We start from the raw sequence: 22,173 nt of genomic DNA on the forward strand, positions 1-22,173 counted from the left end.
CTTATATCTGGCATTGACGCGCGCGCCGACGACTCCGCAGGTACTCACACACCCACAGCACTCTCCAGCCCGAGCCTGTTTACACAGCCGCTTGCCACTGTGCTCTCGCTCTCTCGCAGGACGAGAGGATGGGCTATCCAGATTGGCAGGTCCCAAGCGATGCGGCGTCGAAAGCGTACTACGCCATCAAAGCTCCTCACACAGTCCAGAGCACTTTGCGAAGCTGTGTGAGCGACCCTGTTCGTGCATTGTTGGGCTACAAAGTAGACGATCCGACGTACGGACGAGCTGCTCTGCCTCGCTCACCTCTCGAGAACAGCATCCGTCAGAACGGCAAATATACGATCAGAGACGGCAAAGTACTCGTCGAAGGCTCGACGCTCAAAGCCAAGGCGGACCAAAATAGCCCAGAGCCTAGCTTGACACAGGACTGGATCTCCTATCAGGTAAGCAGGTCAGCATCAGCTCGCGACAGCAAGTCTGAGATAGACGTATAGACATGGCAGGACGAAGCAGCGAGCAAGGACAAGGGCATCCAAGCCGACTTTGTCTTCTGCCATGGCATCAATGATTATGGCAGCAAGTTCTCAGAGCATGCCGGTCCCTTTCTGGAAGCGGGGTATCGCGTCATCACGGTCGATCTGCCCTCTCATGGCAGATCAACTGGTCTGCACGTCCATGTACCCGACATGGCGCTACTGATCAGAGGCCTGCACGCCGCTCTAGTCGATACCGTCAAGCATGACGCCAAGAAGGCAAATGTCAGCGATGTAGAAGCGGCAAAAAGGTCCCGGATACTGAGCGGACAGTCTCTCGGCGGCTTCGTCGCCGTGTATTACCTTGTGCATTATCAGCCGCCTCGATCGACTGAGCCAGGTCGGCCTGACAATCCTGCGTTTGACGGAGCGCTCTTTCTCTGCCCGATGCTGTCTATTGCGCCCGAGTCAAGACCGTCGCTATTGGTCGAGTATGCAGGAAGATCGATTGCCTACTTCTTCGGTCGTCTGCCATTTGCAGATGCGAACAAGGGCAAGAATTCCGAGGATCAGTCGATCGAGCAAGAGTTCCAGACGGACCCGCAGACTTATCATGGCAAGCTTCGCATAGCAACCGGCATTGCCATCATTGCAGGTATAGACAAATGTATGGCCAGCATCGAGAAGCTCTCGCTTCCCTTCAAGGTCATACACGGAACGGGCGATCGTGTGATCGGATACAAGAGCAGCCAGAGTCTCCATGATCGAGCGAGCAGCAAGGACAAATCGATCAAGCTGTTTGAGGGCTACGAGCATATGCTCTTGCGCAAGGGACATGACACCGCAGACGATCAGCGGAGGCAGAACGTGCTGCGCGAGATGTTAGACTGGCTAAAGACTCATTGAGTCATGGCACGCTTTGTTTCATCATCACTTTGCATGTCATGTGACAAATTCGGCTTCCAGATCAGCTGCTAAGCTATCTAAGAAGTCGTCATCGTCGTCAGTGCTGGCCAGCGATTGAGCCTTTGAGGCCATTTCTGACGATCTGTCCTCCGGAGCAAATGTTGTTTGCTCGCCGAATGTGACAGATTTGAGCTGGGATTTGCCCAAACGCTCTTTTGCTTGACGCTGTCGTTTGACCAATGGGGATTCGGTCGCTTCACGAACACTCGAAGATGAGCTCGCCGACGACCTTGGACGCTTGCGGGTGCTGCCGTCGATCGATCCGTCATCGTCGTCGTCAGTTTCGTTGAGGAAGGCGTCTACCTCATCATCTGCATCGTCCCAGGCCTTCCTATCCAGAGAGTCCACCAGAAGCTCTGAAGGCTCGTCTTCGTCTTCGCTGTCAGTCGACACGGACGATACGAAGATCTCAGCCGCCTTTTGCAGTGCGTCGCTGCCTCTGGGCATGAGATACTCGCGTTCGGGCTGCCGCTGCCAAAGAGCGGCAGATCGTACGAGCCAATTCGACCAGACAACGTGTAGATCTTGCCGTTTCTGTGCTTGCTGGACTTTGACGGTACCAGGGTTGCGAGCAACGAGATGGGTTGTCTTGCTATTCACATCGCTCGAGCAGTAAGCGCCAAACATCTTTGCGAGCTTCCAGATATCTGCTGCTTCTGGGTTTGTGCCTAGGGGTATCATGCTTGAGAAAGCAATCTTGCAGCCTCGCAAGACGCTTTCTTTGATGTTGGGTATAATGAGCTTGACATCTTGCGAGCTCTGCTCGGCATAGAAGTCTGTGTGAACTTTGAGGAGCAGCTGCAGGCAGTGTCAGTAGAAATTCAAGCAGACAAACGAAGAATCAGCGACCTGTTCAATTCGGTACAGCTCCGCATCGGTATCTTTCAGAACGGCAGCGTTTTGGATCTCGGGCGAGGCGCTCGCTTCGGACGAAGCTGCTGAGTCACTGTGCTCCGATGTCCCTTTTGCAATGTCTGCATCTAGTGCAAGCTGCTTCTTGGCCAAGGGACGATCCGCTACTTGCTCTTTGAGCGCGCTCGCTGTTTTCTGCGCCTTTGCTTCCAGATCTCTTCGTTCGAGCGCATCTTGCTCTTCGGCGGTGATCTCACTTGCGCCGTTTGCAGCTTGCTGCAGATTCTGCGGCGCTATTGCCGTGGGCAGAGGTGCTGCGTCGCTTGTATCTGTCGGCGGTAAGAAGGCGCCGTTGATATCGCCGACGCCAACGAAGAATTCGAACGGCTCGACTTTGACGAGGTTTGGAGACCAATGCCAGACATCAGATCGATCGTCGATGATGACAGCCATGCTTGTGTCACAAGGAAAGAGACGCTCGAGAGATTTCCGCGTCAGGCTGCCAGATTCGTCGCGGCTGAGGATACGGGTGGAGAAGTATGTGCCATCTGGGTCGATGATTCTGCAAACTGCCATGGCGTAGCTTCGTGTGCCCATCGTGTAGACGTGCATCTCGTACAGGTCTGCCATCTTGCGGAGGAAGGCTTGCAATCCTGGCCTGTGGTTGTACACGTGAGTGCTACTCTTCCAAGATGAAGCAGTGCGACTGACCGTAGCTTCAGGTAATACCAGCAGCCATCCACGTCTGCGACTACTTCCTTGTCTTCCTGTGTACCCAGCTTGAAGACGCACACATCCTTCAGTGCAGAGTGATTCGGATTCGTTCCGTCGCGCATCCAGTCGCCTACTGTCGGGTCGACGGTGGCCTGGATGATCGTTTGATCCAAGTCAACAATGAGGGAGAGCTTCTTGGCTTTCCTGAGACGCGTTGTGCTTGCGTCCTCGAGTCGAGCAGCTTCTTGTTCGGATACCGTCAGACCGACACGGTCGTGGACCATGCGTATGTTTGCGCGCGCAGTGTCGGATACGCCCGTAAAGTCAGGTCTGCACGCACATGGGTTCATCGAGGTTGAGCGATACTATAGATGATGCGTACATTGTGAGATCTTTTCCGCATATCGCACAAAGACCGTGCAGCTGCACGTAGTGAGTGCAGGGCTCTGCTATGCTCAGGAGCTCGATTCTGCGCACGCATGAGTTGTGCGCGTTGTCAAGAGCTCGGTCTGCTCACTGTGGACCTGCTATCCTTTGACCCTCTTTGCACTTCCACTGGATGAGCTGTCCCTCCAGTCTTGACTCGTACGTGGCTACCAGACGCTGGTCTACATACTCAACCTCTCGCATTTTGCCTTTGGCGGCCGAATTGCTCGCATCTTGCTTGACTCGCTTTGTATATTCATACGTGAACAGGGGCGTGCCTCGCTTGACCTGACATGTGTCTTGCTTCCGCTGAGGAAAGGAAGCGAGCTCTGTCGGACTGGTTCGTGCAGTGCTACCCGCAGGCACGAGTCGTGTGAGGATGGAGACTGGAAATGTGATATCCTCTTGCTCGAGGCAGACTGCCGTTGCCCCACTTGTACTGGCAAGGGCTGATGCACCTTCTTGCGCCATCGCTATGGAACCTTGGCCATCGAGTGTCGTGGCATCTGCCTATCTTGTGACCCGACGCGAGACGATGCCGTTGGCAAGCCAGCAATTGTACGACCGCGTTCTGGCATGAAGCCATGGTCAGGCCATCACTCCTCTATAATCCATCAGACCGGCCATCTATTCTATATACTGCACCGCTCCCAGACTTCGCTTTGCATCTATGGACTTCGTGTGCTTGTGCAAACTCGCTGCGGCAACAAAACACGTTATGCATCATCGCAGACTAGCCAGATGTCCTCGATCAGCATTGCAGAACATATTGGGCTGTTTGCTACCAACAGGTCAGCCATGGCGTCGCCCCCCTGAGATATGACGGTCCTTGCTCCAGCTTTGCCCGCGCGAGACCAGTGCGCGACGACCTGACGGGTCCGTGTGCCCATCGTCCGGGGCCTTTCGTCGGTAGCAATGCTTCCTCGCCAGGGGCCACCCCTGCCGTCTTATCCCATCGTGCCTGATTGCCATCACCCTTCAAAGCGATCATTCTTAACGCTCGCTCTTGCTGCACAACGTCCACATTTCTCATCATGCCAGATTCACTGTCAGTCTCAAGCTGGGCAAGCAGTCTCGAGCGAGATACGGCACCCACTTCTCCAGAGCTATCCACTATACTTTCGTTCGATGGTGACAGAAAGAAGAAACCGACCAAGACTAAACGCAAGCAACTATGTGCTTGCGACTCCTGCAGATTGCGTCGGGTCAAATGTGTCAGAGAGCCCGGCGAAAGCATCTGTGTGGAATGTCAGAAGAAGGGTATTGCGTGCACGAGCATCTATGTTTCCAACAAGGTGCGTTTGCTGCTATAGCACAAAGCAAGGTAAGCTAATGCGCTCGATACAGCTACCAAAGACAGCTCGTGCTGGCAAGCGCATACATCAGGCTCGCGTTCTATATGGCGAGCAGCGTACAGATAGCTTCGGTCTGAGCGACTCCGACACGGGCATCTCTATGCCTAGCGAAAGCGCCTCGATGCTAGCCTCTCATTTGCTTGACGTCTATTCGAGCACGGTGCACGCACGTTTCCCTTTTGTTGACTTTGCTCGTCTGCACATGGAGTTCGAAGGCGCCAATCGCAACGTTGCCGAAATGGGCGACAGCGAGGCGCTCTGCGTCGTCGTTCAGGCAGTCGCGGCACGCTATTCAGACTCGGCAAGCATCATAGGGGAGGGTCCTCGTCTATCATCGCTGTCTGGTCACGAGTCCATCTCGCTAGCACAATACGGGCTCGCCCGCGAGACTTTTGTCGACCTCATGGGCAGTCGCGCGATGCGAATCATCGACAGTAAAGGCACGATGCACACTCCTTCGATCGAAAACGTCTGCGCTCTGTTCCTCTTGCAGAACCTGATTGAGAATGCACCTACTCCTGGGCGCCGTCACAAAGCGAGGCATTACTCTGCAGCGCTCATAGAGATGCTTCGAGCACTGGCAGAGACCAGCGCAGTCGCAGACAGTATCTCGACAGCAGAAGGCGATACGCAGGCAAGGCTCGAGCGTGAAGCTCGTTTCGTCAGCAACGGGCAAGCATTTTGTCATGTTCTGTTGCACGACGCGCTTCAGGCCGCGTATTTTGGCCGTCCCTGTCAACTATCAAGCAGCGACATTTCTTTTTTCTGTCCTTGGCTCGTTACCACCGATCTGGCGCAAGTCCGCGCAGACATTGCGAACAACGGCAGACCGCCAACATTGACGTGCGCCGCGACGATCTTTGGCTCAGTCGCTATGCTGGCTCGTGCTTTTTGCGAGCAAGTATCCGGCCCTGTGGCTCGGCGCGATGGCGGTCTGAAGATCGAGTTCATCAGGTCGTTCTACGAAGAAGCCGATCAATGCTTCACATTCTTCGAGATCTGTCAGCTACGTTGGCGCGAGCTTTACCCGGACTTTCGCGTCGCATTCGATACTTGGATCCGGACTTGCAACTTCTGCCTAGCTGCCCTCGTTGCAGTCACGGACGAGATGCTCATTCGTGTCGCTGCCAACCGTCGTGCATCAGGCGCGTCAGAGTCCGATCCCGTAACGATCGAATTAGACGACCTCATACTCGAATCTGCCGCTCGTACTTTCGCCTTCAGTCGATACGCTGCGAAGGCATTACAGAACAATGATTTTGATCCTGCTTGCACGCCTCTCGGCGGCGATGTCTGCATCTGCCTCGTCCGCTTTGCTCGGCACGTACTCAAGACACCGCTTGCTCACGAAGGAGGCCCATCTGATTACACTGCAGCTGAAAGGACTGCTCTGGCCACTCAGTAAGTCCTTTTCCGCAAAGTTTTGAGCAAGTCTGATCTTTCCGCAGGTTCCTAGATGGTCTGAAGAAGCTAGGCTGGCAACGAGGTGAAGCGGGGGAGCACGTCGAAGCTCTGACGGCCGAGATCGAGGCCATAGACTTTCCTCATTACGAAGAGCATCAGCTCGCTGCGCCTCTGCTCAGCTCTGATACGCTGCCTGATCTATTCTCACTAGAACTCAACCTTGATGCCAATCACGGAGAGGCTCAAGAGGAACGTGATTCGTACTTCCCCAATATGCCGTTTCCGAACTTCTCCAGCTTTGCATATGACGCAACATCCGCAGATTCTCACGACATATATCAGCAGACGGATCAAGTTTCGCCCGATCAGCTACCTCGTCTCAGTCTGACGATACCCAACCTGATACAATTCGATGACAATGACTCGACGCCGCGCGTTCCGTGGCCTGCTCAGGGTCTCGAGGATACATATCGCTCGCAAGATGCTCAAGAAACTTACTCTCGCATTCAAGACTGGACATCGCTTTGCTCCATACCGGGCATGGAGACGATCGAGCATCACTCGCCCATTGATCAGCTCGATCTGGACGGCGACTATTTCGAAAGTTCGCACCCATACGATTATTAGACATGCTAGATGTGCACCATTGCATGCAGAGTAGCAACAACATTTGCTGATGTGCGATCAGAGATTGTGATTATGCAACATTTCTGCGACGTGCAAGTAGAAGCTGATAGGCTTATACTTGATCTTGTGCCCAGACCACTGAGCAAATGCATAGCGAATCCTGCCAAGATGCCCGACAAGATCGAGGTGATTGACGTTCTCTAGCGTTCCGCGGTAGTTGCCCCAATTGGATGACGAGACAGAGACGAGACCATCGTTTGGACCTTCTTCTCTGTTGATGACGGACCAAGGGAGGCGAAAGATGTCAAAGTATCCAGGTGAGAAGGCAGCGCCGTAGCTGAAATATTGCACATCCTCCCGATTGGGCGTCTCTTCGTTAAAGGCGGCCATCTTGCCTGTCGTAAGCTGCTCATATGCATCTCCGTTGCCGGGTATGCCGACGGCGTCTGTCAATTTCTGCAACGTTCGCACGTTGTCCTCTGGGATGTTCATCAGCGCTGCGTAGCGTAAGGAAAGCAGCCACTCACTGCCGACAATGTCATGTAAGAGATAATCTGCAAACGGCGAACCTCGATGAGGCGTGGCTATCGTTGTGATCGATTTGACTGTGAACGTTGTAGGCTGTAGATGCGTGACGAGGAAGCGACAATCAAGTCCTCCCATGCTATGTCCAATGAGATTGATTTCCCGGCCTTTCATGTGTTCTTCGATAAAGGCAGCAAGCGCTCTCGCTCGAGTTTCTATGCTTGCCGAGGCAGGCACAGTGGTCACTAGTACCTCAACGCCGAGCTCCTCCAGAGCCTCTTTGACGCCGCGCCAGTAGCTAATCTGCAAATGAGGAATTGACTTTGGTCCTAGCTTGTCAAAGCCGAAGAGACCATGTGCAAAGACCATTGGGTAGCGCGGCTTATCGTAGCGCTCCTTGATGGTCGACCAGGCAGGTTCTCCGTCTTGTTGGTCCTCGTCGTCCATGTAGCGCTTCTGGGTATGATCGGACTCGCCTTTGATCTCATTCTCAGCAGAGCCGAGAAGCGCTTGCCATAGTGAAGTTGGCGTCGGCGCTTCCAAAGTTGCAAAGCCAGCTCGTTCGGGCGACCGCTGCAGGGCTTCGCTAAGTAGCGAATTGCCGTCGAAGCTGGTACTCTCACGCACGGCTTGCTTGCCGGCAAGGAGTTGCATGACCGAATCTTGCCTTTCGACGGGCATGTCTGCCGGTTCGGGTTTCCCCCTCAGTTGTTTGACATTGTCGTCGACCAGCTTGACTATACTATCGTACCAATTCTCGAAAGAGGGTAGCGGCGACGAAGTGCCATCGGTCGTCTTGCTGATCTCGAGCTTAGGCGAGCCAGAGACGTCAGCAGGCGGCAGATCGGTGTTGATCGCATCCCTGAGGGATGCACTCAGGTCTTGCGCAGCGGTCAGGGCTGCGCTCGTACTCGCATGACGCGCCTCACCAGCCAGCCGTCCAGCATTCTCGTTTCTAGTCAGTCTGTGCGCGCGAGCAAGACGCTCAACAGTCTCCAAACTGGCTGAACGCGCTCTCGCTCGTGCACCGGGCCGCGAGAGAACAGCAGCAGACTCTGGTCGAGCGATTGACAGATCCAATGAGCTAACTTTTGCTTGCAGAGACGACAATTCCGCTACAGGCTCGGTGGTGAGCCGCTGAGACCCAGCAGTGAACGAATGAGTTGGTGATGTGCGCAGTGATGCAGCAGCCAGGTCTGTTGCTGGCCGCCGTCCGGATGCGAGCGCTGGTCGAGCTGCAGGCTCTGGCTCGATTAGCTCGCTGGCAGAGCTGTCAATGTCGGCGGCTGCGGCATTGACGCTGCGGTGAGGACTCGACATATGCGATATGATAGGCCGTAGACTGCGTCGGGAGACATGCGTAATGCGCATGAGCTCAGCAGCACGGCTAGGCGCTGATCCGAAAGTGCGGCGTTGAAGTGACACGTGTCACATACCAAGACCAAAGTGAGCTGATCCGGGCTCGGCCCTGCCAGAGACTCAATTCGGGGGAAGCAAGTCGGCGCACACTCTGTCTACTGAGCGTAGCTGCAACGACTGACAACGCTCGAGTGCATCGTCCAAGGACGTTGCTGACCCCAGCTAGGCACTGCCGACCTACTAGCCGATCCTGAGCCGAGCAGCAAGTCCGAGGCGGCAGCAAGGCCAAGATGAGCGCGAAGCTCAAGTCAACCTCGCCAGAGCACACCGGTCAGGATTCGAGCGTGCCCACAAAGAAGCGCAGGGTGCAGAACTCGAGCTGCGATGCATGCCGGCTGCGTCGAGTCAAGTGCGACAGGCAGGCGGGACAACAAAAATGTGATGGTTGCGCGGCCAAGGCGATCGCATGTACCTACCAATATGTGTCCAGCAAGCCCAAGCAGTCACGTTCCGGCAAGCTCATCGAGCAAGCCAAAGCAATCTATGGCGCCGATCAGCGCGCAGAGGGTGACAGTCCCGTTGCCTCTACATCTGCAGTCTCGCCTCACTCGCCCAATGATCCACCTGCGAGGATGCCCATCATCCGTCGGCCCGGTCTGAGCGCGAGAGATGTCGAGGCTCGCATCGTGCAGCACCAGCTGGCGGACTCTCTCAGCTCGCATTTGCTCAGCTGCTACTTTGCAGACTCGACGCTTCAGATTCCTATCATATCCTGGAATGACTTTCAGGCAAAGTATGACGAAGCCGGATGTGATCCGCAAGCGATGGGTCCTATCAGCGCTGCTGTCTGTTGCGTCCTCGAGGCAGTCACCGCACGCATATCTGACTCGCCTGCTATTCTGGGACCCAACGCGCCAAAAATGGCCGATCTCAAGAACCGTCGGGGACAGTCATTATCGCTCTGGGGCAAGAGACGCGAGGCTTTCTGCGACATGATGCTCAATCGTGCTATATCGGCCTGTGCAGAAGTCGAGATAACACGCAAACCCACCAGCGAGGCTATTGCTGCTCTCATCCTGCTCGAGCATCTCGTCGATCGGGGTGATCATCGTCAGCGATCAGGTCGCTACTACTTTGCATCTGCTGTCGAGCTCATGCGTGGCGCCATCGACGATGCAGACACGGTCACAGCGCAATCTGCCGACTACCAGAGCATTCGCGGCGGTCGCTGCTGGTGGGGTTGTTTCGTTCGAGACGCCATCGGTGCCGCCTATTCCGGCCGCATGCCACTACTCACTCAAGCCGACCTTGATCTCATGGGAGGCCCTCTGCTCGGACAGATGGACTTCAATTCGATCTGGCAGTCACTGCATGACGATGACCCGATCAATGTCTCGCGCAGTGCAGTCACAGGCCTTTTTGGTCATCTTGCATTCCTTGCTCGAGAATTTGCGCAAGAGCTCTCATCGACTGCCGCTAGAGAGGCGGGCCTGAATACAGATTACTATCGCGTCTTCTGGAAGTCTGTTGACGAGAGCGCCTCTCTGTGCGCGTTCTGCGCTTCTCGGGCGCGCATCTTGTTCAAAGATCGACCGGACGCATTCGACATCTGGGTCCGCAGTGCTGGCTACGTACGGTCATCGCTCGTTAGCTTGGCGCACGATCTTTTATGTGGCAAGCGAGAGGCGCTCCTGCGCGAGGAGGAGAAGGATGCCGAGAAGATAAGCGAGGTCGATAGACTGCTCGAAGAGAGCTCTATACGAGTTTTCAATGCCGCCCGGGAAATGTCTGATCTTGTCAAGACGTCCCTTGATGCTTCTGCCGGCGTAGGATCGACGTTGACCTTTGCGCAGCTATCTTCTTTTGCCTGGCATTTGCTCAATGCGCCGACCAATGACGTTGGTGGTCCTGCAAGTTATACATGGAAGGTCAAGCAAGAAGCGATCAATGTGTAAGCTGCCTGATCACGTGTGCCTAGTGATACTGATGTGCGCCGTGTCCAGTATGCTTGATGCGTTACGCTCGCTCGGTTGGAGCTGGCCAGAAGTCGAAGCCGACATCGAGAGGATATCCAGTACGCTGGCTGCGCAAGCGGGTGGCCGGCCAACGGACGGATATGCCAGCCAAAACGCCAAGCGCTCGCATCTCAATGGATCACCTGCCAACCGACTCAAGATGGCGCACAATGTCTCTTCCGTTCGGGATGCAACATCTCCCAACAATAACATCGCCACGCTTGCCGATGTTGCGGTCGCGCAATTACAAGGACAGCCCAACGATCAGATGCACTACACCGCTCCACTCCAGAACGGAAGCACCGAGCCCTATTCTGCCTCGAGCAACACATTCATGCAACCTGGCGATGATCCCAATGCATTCCAAACTTACGCTCTCGGATCACCGAACATCGTTCTGCCCTCGAGCTGGTTCGCCGCATTCGGCTCGCTCGGCGGCGCGCCTTCGCCGGGACCAAGCAGATATTTATACTCAGAAATCGATGCCTTTAGTGCTGCGCAATCACTCGCAACAGGCCCTACGCCCGGAGCGTCTGGCTACTACAATCAGTTCGAAACGCTCAGTGGACAGACTGCGGATATAGGTGGCTCGATATATTGATCGATGTACATCACTTATGCTACCCTTACATAATTGTTGCTCATTGCATCTTCGTCATCATTTACTTTTTGCTGAGGTACTGCTCAAGACTTCAATCTTCGGCCGTTTTGAGACCGCTTGCGGCTTGTCATCATGATCTGATTCGTTCTCGTACTCTTCCTCGTCATCGAGTTCTTCGTCATCATCTTCATCATCATCTTCGTCAGAAAACGGCTCTTGGATGGGGGAGTAGTGTCGCTTCCTACGATTGGCGACTCGGACGACGTCAAAGACGCCTGGCTCGACCTCCTGTGTGGAGCTCAGCCATGGAGCGCGTATGCATCCGCCTTATTACGTGCCACTCTAGCCCATCCTTCAGGTATGCACATGTCCAGCGTCTCGTCGTACTCTGATTCGTCGTCTTCGTCGTACTCATCTTCCTCGCTCAGGGCCTCGGGTGCTGCCACTGGCGGCTTCCTCTCCTCAAAGACGCCTGCCGCGACTTCCTGCATCCTGACATCAATGCTGCGTTGTGTAGTCCCGCGGGAGTCACAACCATCTCGATGTGGCCTTCTGGCGTATCTGAGCTAGCATCGGATTGTGAGCCGTCATCGCTGTCAATGGCCGTGACTTTGATGCCCTCTGCGCTTGGCTCTTTTGGCAGTGCAGCGTTGGCTGCCTTCAGCTCAGGTAGAAACGCTTTGGCTCGAGCCACGGCTACGATTGAGTGAAAGTGAGATCAGAGGATCGGCATGGAGCAGGAGCGGACCAGCGGTGTCGGGCATCGTTGGGCTGCGTGGTGCTGCACGTGCTGGCCACTTTGCTATCGCTGCAGACGGACGCGACGGCGACAATTCTACAGCAAACCCAGCGTGTCATCAGACCTTGGCAATGGCCGTCCTTCTCATTGATAGCATCCTTTGAGCGATCCAAGATTCAAGCAGTCCTCAGAAGTGACGATCGCGCGCAATTGCTTGGCAAGTCTCTGCAATCTCGGCAATCCTTGCTGCGGCTGCGGTCTCGACCTGACTGTGCATTCTTACATCACAACATCCCCCATCATCGACCACACTTTCGTGCAAGATGCCGGACTGTGTGTTTCCCCTCCGGCCATCATCGAGCTCGCCATCGATCACTACATCAACGCCTGATCGTGCTCAGTCAGCAACAGCCAGACCCCTCGAAGTCCTTAGCGACGGTACAAGCCTCCAGTCGCCACTCGCAATACATTGGCCTGACCGGACAGCTCAGCGTCCTTCCGTAGCATCTACAACGCACAGACTGACGTGACTTCTCACCCTATCAGCCGACGCATTGACGCGCCATTGCTGCCGCACCTTTTCAGGACGCAGACCAAACATGGCAACGCAAGCTCAAGCTGCTAGCTCGCGCACAGGTATGCTCGCTCGATGGCTATTGGACTAGCTGAACATCGGGATAGAGCGACAAGATATCTACCTCATCGTCTTTGGCGCTTTTTGTGCTCTTTTCATCCTCCGTCATGCTTTGCAAGTAGTCTGCCACAAGAGGCTCAAGTCGCCAGGAGAACCCGTCGCTGCTGTCTTTAGATGTTTGCAAGTCTCGGTGCTCGATCGACCACTCGCTTTCGGCCTGACGATCCAGAGAATGGCATTTCTGCTATGTGTGCTTGCCCTCAATGTTGTCTTTGCCGTCGTGAGCAAGGCCACCTTTGCAGCGCACTGGGCTGAGATAGCATGGCAGATCAATGACGTGACGCCAGGCAACCAGACGAGCACGCTGCGCAACATCGCAAAGGCATTCGGGCGCGCCTGCTTTGTGAATCTGCCTATCATCTACATGCTTGCGGGTCGCAACAACCTACTCGGTCTATTGACTGGTTTGAGCTATCAATCCCTGCGGTGGTCTCACTATGCGCTCTCGTTCATGGTCGTCATCTTTGCCCTGCTGCACTCGATCATCTACTCGTTCGTCTTTCTGCGCGGCGGTCAAGCTGCTTATCGCTCCACTATGGCCGAACCTTTCGTCATTTGGGGCGCCATCGCCATCACCGCCTTTACGGTCATGAGCGCTGTTGCAGTCATTCGCCATTACGCTTACGAAGTCCATCTAATCGTGCACGTTATTAGCGCAGCGCTCATCATACCAGCCCTTCTGCTGCATCTACCAGACTTGGCACCATTTGTATGGGCAGCTCTAGCAGTCTGGATGTTCGATCGCACCATTCGTTTACTACGCGTGCTTCTCATTCATGCTATATTGCCCTTTTGGAAGCATGGCAAGCTCGGCTTTGTTGAGGCAAAAGTGACGCCCTCGAATGACGCGGTTCTCGTCAGCATACCCACTGCCGTTGGCTGGCAGCCTGGCAGTCATGTGTACTTGCAATTCTGGACTCAGCACAACATCAAACGCGTCTGGCTACTTCCACAGTGGCACCCGTTCTCTATAGCAAACGCAGAGGAGCATCTCGTCGAGGGCCAAAGGAGCATGCTGTTTGTCATCAAGATACACGATCACGCAACGAAGCGTCTCTGGCAATCTGCCATCGAGGCTGACAAAGGCAGTCTTCGCGTTCCTGTGCTGATCGAGGGTCCCTACGCGCCCAATCTCGATGCACCTTGTCAGACCCTCGTGCTGTGCGCAGCAGGTTCTGGTATCACGCACATCATGCCATATCTGACCGAAGCGCTCACGTCAGGTCCTCGTAAGATCATCTTCCATTGGACGCTGCGCAACGTCGAACATGTAGCCTGGGTTGCTGATCAACTCTTGCCCATCATGCGACGACTGAAAGAAGAGGGCAAAGAGACACTCAGACTCCAGCTCAACTTGACGGACAGCTTGCGACGTTCAAGCTTCGACGAGACGAGCTCCACTGGTTGTCTGAACCGCACATTGACGTCGGGCACTTTGCCGATCAATTCCGGATCCGCTGTCGAGGAGATACTGCTCGCCTTTGACGTTCGAGAAGGACGTCCAGACTACGTCGCTATGCTTCAAGATGCTCTCGACTCGACCAGTGATAGAGCGAGACTGAGTGTTCAAGTGTGTGGTCCCAGCAAGATGATGCGACAGGTTCGCGTTGCAGCTGCTCAAGTTTCTGATATGAAGAAAGTGATGAAAGGTAAGACAAAGTATGCTGTGCACGTGCAGACGGCTGCGTTCGACTAGAGAATCTAAGAAAATGCATGACATCCGTCAGAAACGATGCAACTCGTGCCACGTAGTACGACGCGTCATACTTTGTCGAGTTAATTTCAGTGAAAAGTATAGCTGCGGCTGGGCGACGGCTGCCGCAGGCTGACTTGAGACTCAGCAAGATGAGGGTAGAGCAATGCGCCTTCTCGGGCTACAAGATCTGTGCGTATAGTCCACTGAGAGTCAGTAAGCGGCAGTGGACTGACAGTCTGGCGCAGACCCGGGCACGGGCAAGCTATACGTCCGCATTGACAGCAAGGTCTTCCGCTTCAAGGACTCAAAGTCAGAGTCGCTCTTCCTGCAACGAAAGAATCCTCGCAAGATCGCATGGACTGTCGTCTTCCGTCGAGCGCACAAGAAGGGTATCACGGAGGAAGTCGCGAAGAAGCGCAGCCGCAAGACTGTCAAGCACCAGCGAGGCATCGTCGGCGCCGATCTGACTAGCATTCTCGCCAAGAGAAGTGCGTCGTTGTCGTCACAGCTGGGTCTGTCGTTTGCTGATCCGGGCATCATCGACGTGCAGATCAGAAGCCGGAAGTGCGAGACGCAGCGCGACAGGCGGCCATCAAGGCTAGCAAGGATGCCAAGAAGGCACAGGCAGAGAAGAAACAAGCAGCCAAGGTGTGTCGGCACTCATGCGCAGTTAAGCAAGGTGGCTGACTATGAGATACTCACAGCCTGTCGCTGCCAAGACTGCCGCGCCAAAGGTGTCTAAGCAAGGCGCAAAGGGCGGCAAGGGCGGCCGATAGATTGCTTCTGACAGCACTCTGTACCAGTCTCGCGTCATGCATGTGTCTGCCTATCAAGTCTGTCTCACAAACGATGCTTGTATTCACGAGAATCTATGAAATGGAAGCAGACTTGTATGAACGGACGCTCTTTGGCAGTCGATAGAACCATCGAAGCGTGAGCGAATTGACGACAACTGATACGGACGACAGTGCCATGGCAAGGGATGCCCATACAGGCGGCAATCGAATCTGACGATCGTTGATCTCGTAGAACGCGCCAGCTGCGAGTGGCATGAGCGCAAGATTGTAAACGCTCGCCCAGGCAAGATTGCTGATTATCTTGTTGATCGTCTTGACAGACAAGTCGCGGACGGTAAGAATAGATAGCAACGATGAATTGAGCAAGCAAAAGTCAGCGGTAGAGACAGCGATGCTCGAGCCGCTACCCATGGCAAGGCCTATATCGGCCTGGGCTATAGCGGGACTATCGTTGATGCCATCGCCTCCGAAGCAGACGATCCGCTTGCCCTTTGCCGGACCGTCAAAACGGAACCAGCGACGCTTGGCTGGCAGACGAGAGTAGCCGTCCTGAAGCCGCTCGACCCAATCGCGCTTGTCGGTCGGCCTCGCGCTTGCAATGACATTGTCCGGTAGGATACCTACCTGACGAGCGACAGCCTCAGCGGTAGACTTGTTATCGCCCGTGATCATCCAGACATCCACGCCAGACTTGCGCAAGGTCGTGATGACATGATTTGCTTCCTCACGAGGGCGATCCTGTACTGCCAATGCAAGCGCCAGCCCGAATGGCTGCTCGTTGCTCCGATATGCAACAAGTATGATTGACTTGGCCTCGCTTGCCCATGTAGCCAGCATTGAGCTGACATTTTCGCAATCCACATGATGATCCTTCATGAGGTCCTGATTGCCAACGAGGAGCTCGGCAGTCTGCCCATCGCGCGAAAATCTGGCGCGCAAGCCCCGTCCAGCAGTCTCATTGGATTCGACGAGGGCCGTGAGCTTTGGAGTCTCGCCGGCTTGAGCTTTGCACCACCGCTGTACGCCGATAGATATGGGATGGCTCGAGGCTTGTTCGACATCGAGCAGCATGGACACAAGTTGGTCCTCTGACAGGCAATCCTGTTTGACGATCTCCGAGTCGGTCACGGTGAAGTCGCCAGTAGTGAGCGTACCAGTTTTGTCGAGCACGACGGTGTCGACATGCGCAAAAGCTTGAAAGGCCTCGCCTCCGCCATGCGGCAGGATGCCATGCTGCGCACATAAGCCGACGCCGATCATCTGAGCTGTTGGCGCAGCAAGTCCGATTCCACAGGGACAAGCAACGACTAGGACTGCCACACCGAATTGGACGGCGAAGAGTGCCCAGCCTCCTCGATCGTGCGGGGGCAACCAATGCGTGGGCAAGTCGCCAGCGTAGCCACGCAGAGCCCAGATGGCGAAAGTGAGTGTCGCGACTGCTACGACCGCAGGTACGAAGTAAGCAGTGACGAGATCAGCAATACGTTCGATGCTCGCTTTGCGGCCCATCGCATCTCGAACGACGTTGACAATGTCATCGAGAGCGCTGCCACCTTGAGCTTTGGTGATCACTGCAATGGCAGCAGCTGGACCGTGATTTGTCGTGCCAGCATAGATGTCATCCCCGGGTGACTTGAGCACCGGTCTTGCCTCGCCTGTCAGAGACGCTTCGTTGAATGATGTCGGCGGACTGGAGCTTATCAGTCGGCAGTCGAGAGGAGGCGATTCGCCCGTAGGGACCACCAAGAGGTCACCAACATCGAGCTCGTCCGCTAACGTCTCACCAGTGACCGAGCCAGTCTGGCCATCATACAGGTAGCCTTTGAGTGGCTTCAGCTGCCCAAGTTCTGCCAGTGCATCACCGGTACGATGCTTGCTCGCACTCTCAAGATATCGTCCGGCAAGAATGAACTGTAAATGCGTTAGCTGCTGATCATTCCGAGAGAGTGTAACCTCACGAGCATGAGAAAGACAGAGGTATCGAAGTAGCCCATCTGATCACTCTCGCTGTCAATCGTGGCAGTGATGGCGAGAATCATATAGGCCACACTAGCAAAGTAGCCGAGACTCGTGCCGAGCGCGACAAGCGTGTCCATGCTGCCCCAGCGCAACAGCCGATTGTAGGCAGTCCTTTTCCAGCTGACTTGGCCTCGTCGGCTCCGCCAGACCCCTCGCAGGCTCTTGTACGCTCGGGTGTAGAAAAACTGGCCGACGCCGAATTGCACAGGTGTCGCCAGGGCAAAGAGTGCGAGCGTGCCACGCGAAGCCTGACCCCAAGCGGGAGTGTCGAGCTGAGCACGAAAGCTATTGGATGATGGTAGCAAAGTCATGCCGAGGACGGCGATGGTGAAAGTGGGGATAGCGAAGAGGAAGCAGATGAAGAGTCTGATGAGTATTCGCATTCTCTCACGCTCTTGTGATCTTTGAGCTCGATCTTGTAAGGTATCCTCGCGCTGAATGGAGAATTTGAAGCCTAGTGCCTCGATAGCTTGTTTGATGGATCTTATCGTGAATGCAGGCGGCTGCGGCAAGTACGAGAGGCGAATGAGAGACTCGATATCTTCTGCAACATCGAAGATTTCGACAGGCTCGTAAGACAGCTCGGCAAATGGATGCGCTTCGACCAGATCTTGCAGAGCTTTGTTGACTTTGCCGATACAATCTGAGCACATCATGCCGTCAACGCGAATTTGCAGCTCGCGTCGTTGGGATCGGAGATGCGAGGCGGCTTCTTCGCCTTGCTCAATTACGCTCGAAAGTGCGACTTCGAAGCCGAGATCTTCAATCTCGTTGCGTGCTGCTTCGATAGACGACTGTTCATTGACGCGCAGAGTGGCCTTGCCCCCGATCAGATCGATCTTGAGCTCTTGTAGATGTGAAGACAGCTGCTGTTTGAGCGCATTGTCGATAGAGCCGACACAGCTAGAGCAGGTCATACCGCCTATAGAAAACTGGGCGATGTAAGAGACTGGCTCTGCAGCCTTCTTCGCCGTACTCTGGGGATCGACAACCACGCTCGAGACCATGTCGGCGTCGTAGCCAGAGTCCTCGATACGATGCTTGAGTCTTGCAGTATCCCATTCGCGAATGTCGTGCACGATTGTGGCCGAAGGTGGCATGAAAGAGACGACGACGTCATTGATGCCTAGGCCTGCATCCTCGAAGCCCGATCGTACGCCCTGAACGCAGGCAATGCATGTCATTCCACCTATCGCGAACGTTGTCTTGCGAATGGGTGACTCGGGCTGCTCATTGGTCTGCCTGTCGCTGCGCACCCTTCGCTGACGCAGGCCCATAGGCTCGACGGCACCTGACTCAAGCTGAGTTCTCTCGCTCGATCTGGCAGATGGACGTATCGAGTGAGACTGCGCCGCTTCGTCCTCGCGACGGCATGCAGCACAGACCAATCGATGTGCCTTGTGGCGCTTGGCCTGATGACCAGGCCAAAGAGACTCGGCTGCTTTTGACCATCGCGAAGAAGCCGACCTGACCTGGGCAAGCGCGGCCTGGTAGGACACTGGGTCAGCAGGCTTCTCTTTCCGCGCTACTGAGCGTCCTCGGACGACGTTGAAGCCGCTCGCTTCGATCTCGTCAAAGATGGGCGCCACAGGCTGCTCGACAGAGCGCAAGAACTTGACGGTCCCTTCAAGAATGGAGACCTCTATGTTCTTGATCAGCTTGGCAGGCGCGAGGCGTGACTGCAGAGGCGTTGCAGAGTCTGAAGTGAGGGTCGAGATGTGATCGCTGGGCAGTTCTGAGGGCTTTGAGGCTAGTTCGACAGGATTGAAGGACTCGAGGATGTCAGTGATCGTGGCGACGCAGGACGGACAGTGGATGTTGCCTGCTTGCACGGCTCAGCACGGGACAAGAGATAGATGTCAGCCTACGTACTGATGACCAGCGTCGTCCGCTTCATGGCCGCCATCGCCGAGAGAGTGACTGCTTGAGACGTCGGAAGGAGAGGAGAGAGCCGCGCGAGATTGATAAGAGCCAATCAATATAAAGTATGCTGACTCAGCGCTCAGCAGCCTATGGAAAGCCGTGAACAGCTCAGGAAGCTCACGGCAGACCTGCGCAATGCACTCAGACGCAACTTCGATGGCTCATCGTCGGTAAGGGAGGGTTGCGATAGGCTCCTCTGGCCGCCTTTGCTGCTCCTGGGAGCCTCTCTACCGAACAATGCCGCGGCGAGCAAGTCAGAATGGGCAAGACTTGCACACACATACGCCGACGAAACCCTGCGAATGCCCTTTGTATCCAAGCATGCACCTTCGATCCAGCTCTGTCTCGTCTCCAACGTCTTGCTCGATTGGTCGCTTGCGAGTGACTCAGACGAGGAGCCATATCTGCGAGACAGCCTGAATGCATGGCTGGGTCTATCAGACGTCCTACCTGATCTGTACCGCTCGGAGATGTACATGTCAGGCCTGTCCGCCAGTCTCGCAGCCCTCACAGCGCTTTCGCCCTCACCCGCGCCAAAGCCATTACAGCTCTTGCTGAATTTGATCCGGCATCAGACGGCCAAGCTCGACTTCATTACCTTGATTCAGCATGATACGAATGAAGCAGAGGCCATGAAAAGGCAGCGCTGGGCCGCAGATGTCGCTACTCTGCTGTCTGTGCCTTCGAAGATTGCCAATGTTGTCGCATCAAACACGGCTCTGCTGCCACCGGATCTGCAGGAAGACGCTTATCTTGCGCTCGTGGCGGATCGCTTATTCGACTGTCTGGAACGCAAACGGTCTCGACCGATGATCGATCAGATTGCCGAAGTAGTCACGAAACTCTGCCGACGAGGCTACGTGCCGCCTCGGCCTACGCTGCCTCCGCTCGCCGGTTCAGCTGGCATGCTATGGTGGCGCTGGATACCACGTCTATGTCGGCCGTCTTCGCCAGACGTACGGCAATCCTGCCAGGCGCTGTTATCAAGTCTCGCTATGGACACCATTCGAACTACTCTTTCTTCGCTTTTTGCGCATCTACAACATTGTCTCGACCCATCGTTGCCTGACACCGCCTTGTCAGAAGCTGTAGCGCTTCTGGAGCGCATCATCGGATCGCTCAGCGACGACAGCCCGCTTTGGCGTGCCATCTCGAGCACGCTATTGATGGGCCAAGCATACTCGCTCACATTCGCTCGCACTTTATCTGCATGGCTTGACAGTCAAGGCGTGTCGGGTCAGATGGTCGAAGCAGCAGCGGCGGCTTTCGAGCGGTCAGGCTCCGATCAGAGATCGACAGACGATTACGATACTTACATCTGCGCTGTGCTCGTGCTTGCCACGCATGGTCAAACACAGCAAACACGAGAAGCTATCAGACTCCTGGGATCTTCTGCGACATTCACCGGCGCAGTACATACGCGCTTGTCTTCGACTCGTCCTGGCTTCAGACTGCGCGGCATGCTTCTGGCAGAGATCGTGTCTGCGGCCTGCTTCGCATCCGATGGTCCCATCAAGGCTCTCAAATTCGATGCTAGCTTCTGGGACGGCGATTCTGACGAGCAACGCAATTGCCGGGTGTTGCGATCGTTGCGACCTTTGTCTGCTCCGACTACAGCGGGCGAGTTGACCAACATGGCTGCTTGCTTTGGCGAGCGCGTCTACCTTCCAGCGCAATTCAAGACGGATGTGTCTAGAGCGCCTGTCAAAAAAGCCATGGTCGAGGCAAAGCCACGCAAGCCGTTGATCCAAGTCGTAGGCGGAGAGGACGAAGATGATATGGTACCATACGCAATGCCATCCTCGCAGCCAATCATGGTTTCCGAGGAGGATCTTAACGACATGGGCACATATACGCCGAGCAAGAAGAAGCCGCGAAAGCCAATCTATATGCAAGATCTACTCGCTTACCTCAAGGCCACTGAGGATCGCGACAAAATCGAGCTTGCTCTTGCACATGGCGAGCAGCTCATACGAGCAAAGCAAGGGTGGGGAACAGAACTGAGTGCGCTATCATCAGAGTCTCACGAGCGCGTGCTGATGCGGGTGTAGCTGACAACGCAGTCGATCTGACGATCGCTCTGTTTGCGCTACAGGATAACTTTGACTTGGACCGCTTCGAGCAATTGCGACAAGATGCCCTGACGGCCATCGTCGCTTGCTGTCCCCTTAAAGCGGCTCCTTGCATTATCGAGCATTACTTTCTGCATCAGTATTCGACTGCACAGCGATCCTGTATGCTCACTGCTCTGGCCTTGGGTGGCTCAGAGCTGTCTGGCGCAAGACCAGATACTAGTAAAGCTCTCGAGACTACAGCACGAGCCATCTCAAAGCACACGATCGATGACACCCTCAAAGGTCACTATCGTTCGCAGAGGTTGTCAATGCCAAAGACCAACTTGCAGACGACAAGAGAGAGGCCAAGCTATGCTGATATTTGTGCTCAGTCGTTCGTCATGCCACTCATCAACCGCTTCTGGCTATATATGCGTGACGCTGCCACATTGCAGCACAACCACAAGCGACTCGAGTCAGCAGGCAGTGCGATGATTCTCGCACCCATCAACCTAAGTCGACTGCTGCTTAGTCTCGCGATACTCATGGACAGCGCGCGTGCTTCGCCTCACTACCTCGCTGTCCTGGCGCCAGAGACGCTGGAGATGTGCATGGCAATCAGAAGCTTCTGCGAAGACGAGGGCGTGCAGACGACGACCTTCGAGCTCGCTTGCATTGTGCTCGACTCGTCCCTCCAGCTCGATTCGGGGCATCGCTTGGCAACAGATCACGCTCGTCTTGTCGTTGATCTCAAGACTTGGGCCGAAGAGAGCAGACCTGCTGATGACAGAGCTCGCGTTGCTGCTGCTGCTATCGTATTGCGATCAGAAACGCTCTTTGCCAAGCAGATCAGGCTTGTCTGAATGCAATCACGTGAGCAGAGATCTGGGGCACGTCCTCCATCGATTTTTAGGATAGCACACGCAGGATC

General features: G+C 55.1%; 9 protein-coding genes across 9 annotated transcripts; 5 read left to right on the forward strand and 4 right to left on the reverse strand.

The window, feature by feature from the left end:
• Positions 1-128: 128 nt before the first annotated feature.
• Positions 129-1,382, forward strand: L969DRAFT_42167 (uncharacterized protein; the record flags this gene model as incomplete). Its single annotated transcript, XM_014715311.1, has 2 exons — positions 129-446; positions 498-1,382. The coding sequence occupies 2 exons, from the start codon at positions 129-131 to the stop codon at positions 1,380-1,382; spliced, it is 1,203 nt and encodes a 400-aa protein (XP_014570797.1).
• Positions 1,383-1,418: 36 nt separating this feature from the next.
• Positions 1,419-3,905, reverse strand: L969DRAFT_44452 (uncharacterized protein; the record flags this gene model as incomplete). The annotated part of the gene is made up of 5 exons (XM_014715361.1): positions 1,419-2,240; positions 2,292-2,952; positions 3,006-3,338; positions 3,391-3,477; positions 3,526-3,905. The coding sequence occupies 5 exons, from the start codon at positions 3,903-3,905 to the stop codon at positions 1,419-1,421; spliced, it is 2,283 nt and encodes a 760-aa protein (XP_014570847.1).
• A 563-nt stretch (positions 3,906-4,468) lies between these two features.
• L969DRAFT_91679 (uncharacterized protein) lies at positions 4,469-6,820 on the forward strand (the record flags this gene model as incomplete). Its single annotated transcript, XM_014715362.1, has 3 exons — positions 4,469-4,729; positions 4,782-6,190; positions 6,238-6,820. The coding sequence occupies 3 exons, from the start codon at positions 4,469-4,471 to the stop codon at positions 6,818-6,820; spliced, it is 2,253 nt and encodes a 750-aa protein (XP_014570848.1).
• On the reverse strand, positions 6,819-8,665 carry L969DRAFT_56590 (uncharacterized protein; the record flags this gene model as incomplete). The annotated part of the gene is made up of 2 exons (XM_014715363.1): positions 6,819-7,299; positions 7,348-8,665. The coding sequence occupies 2 exons, from the start codon at positions 8,663-8,665 to the stop codon at positions 6,878-6,880; spliced, it is 1,740 nt and encodes a 579-aa protein (XP_014570849.1). The 3' UTR covers positions 6,819-6,877.
• A 329-nt stretch (positions 8,666-8,994) lies between these two features.
• On the forward strand, positions 8,995-11,320 carry L969DRAFT_43041 (uncharacterized protein; the record flags this gene model as incomplete). Its single annotated transcript, XM_014715364.1, has 2 exons — positions 8,995-10,655; positions 10,708-11,320. The coding sequence occupies 2 exons, from the start codon at positions 8,995-8,997 to the stop codon at positions 11,318-11,320; spliced, it is 2,274 nt and encodes a 757-aa protein (XP_014570850.1).
• On the reverse strand, positions 11,303-12,123 carry L969DRAFT_56594 (uncharacterized protein). The gene is made up of 4 exons (XM_014715365.1): positions 12,069-12,123; positions 11,856-12,016; positions 11,659-11,805; positions 11,303-11,608 (listed from the first exon to the last, which is right to left on the reverse strand). The coding sequence occupies exons 1-4, from the start codon at positions 12,082-12,084 to the stop codon at positions 11,378-11,380; spliced, it is 555 nt and encodes a 184-aa protein (XP_014570851.1). The 5' UTR covers positions 12,085-12,123; the 3' UTR covers positions 11,303-11,377.
• Positions 12,124-12,658: 535 nt separating this feature from the next.
• Positions 12,659-15,136, forward strand: L969DRAFT_43130 (uncharacterized protein; the record flags this gene model as incomplete). Its single annotated transcript, XM_014715366.1, has 6 exons — positions 12,659-12,695; positions 12,741-12,973; positions 13,022-14,402; positions 14,540-14,638; positions 14,695-14,937; positions 15,000-15,136. 6 exons carry the CDS (start codon positions 12,659-12,661, stop codon positions 15,134-15,136), a joined length of 2,130 nt encoding a protein of 709 aa, XP_014570852.1.
• An 11-nt stretch (positions 15,137-15,147) lies between these two features.
• On the reverse strand, positions 15,148-19,164 carry L969DRAFT_100732 (uncharacterized protein; the record flags this gene model as incomplete). The annotated part of the gene is made up of 4 exons (XM_014715367.1): positions 15,148-15,284; positions 15,348-17,157; positions 17,205-19,087; positions 19,138-19,164. Coding segments are annotated over 4 exons (3,857 nt in total), but the record flags the coding sequence as incomplete, so codon positions are not given.
• Positions 19,165-19,247: 83 nt separating this feature from the next.
• Positions 19,248-22,170, forward strand: L969DRAFT_21123 (uncharacterized protein). The gene is made up of 2 exons (XM_014714952.1): positions 19,248-21,192; positions 21,240-22,170. The coding sequence occupies exons 1-2, from the start codon at positions 19,278-19,280 to the stop codon at positions 22,103-22,105; spliced, it is 2,781 nt and encodes a 926-aa protein (XP_014570438.1). The 5' UTR covers positions 19,248-19,277; the 3' UTR covers positions 22,106-22,170.
• Positions 22,171-22,173: the final 3 nt, after the last annotated feature.

Source organism: Mixia osmundae (assembly GCF_000708205.1).
Source record: "Mixia osmundae IAM 14324 unplaced genomic scaffold scaffold_1, whole genome shotgun sequence".
Lineage (NCBI taxonomy): Eukaryota > Fungi > Basidiomycota > Mixiomycetes > Mixiales > Mixiaceae > Mixia > Mixia osmundae.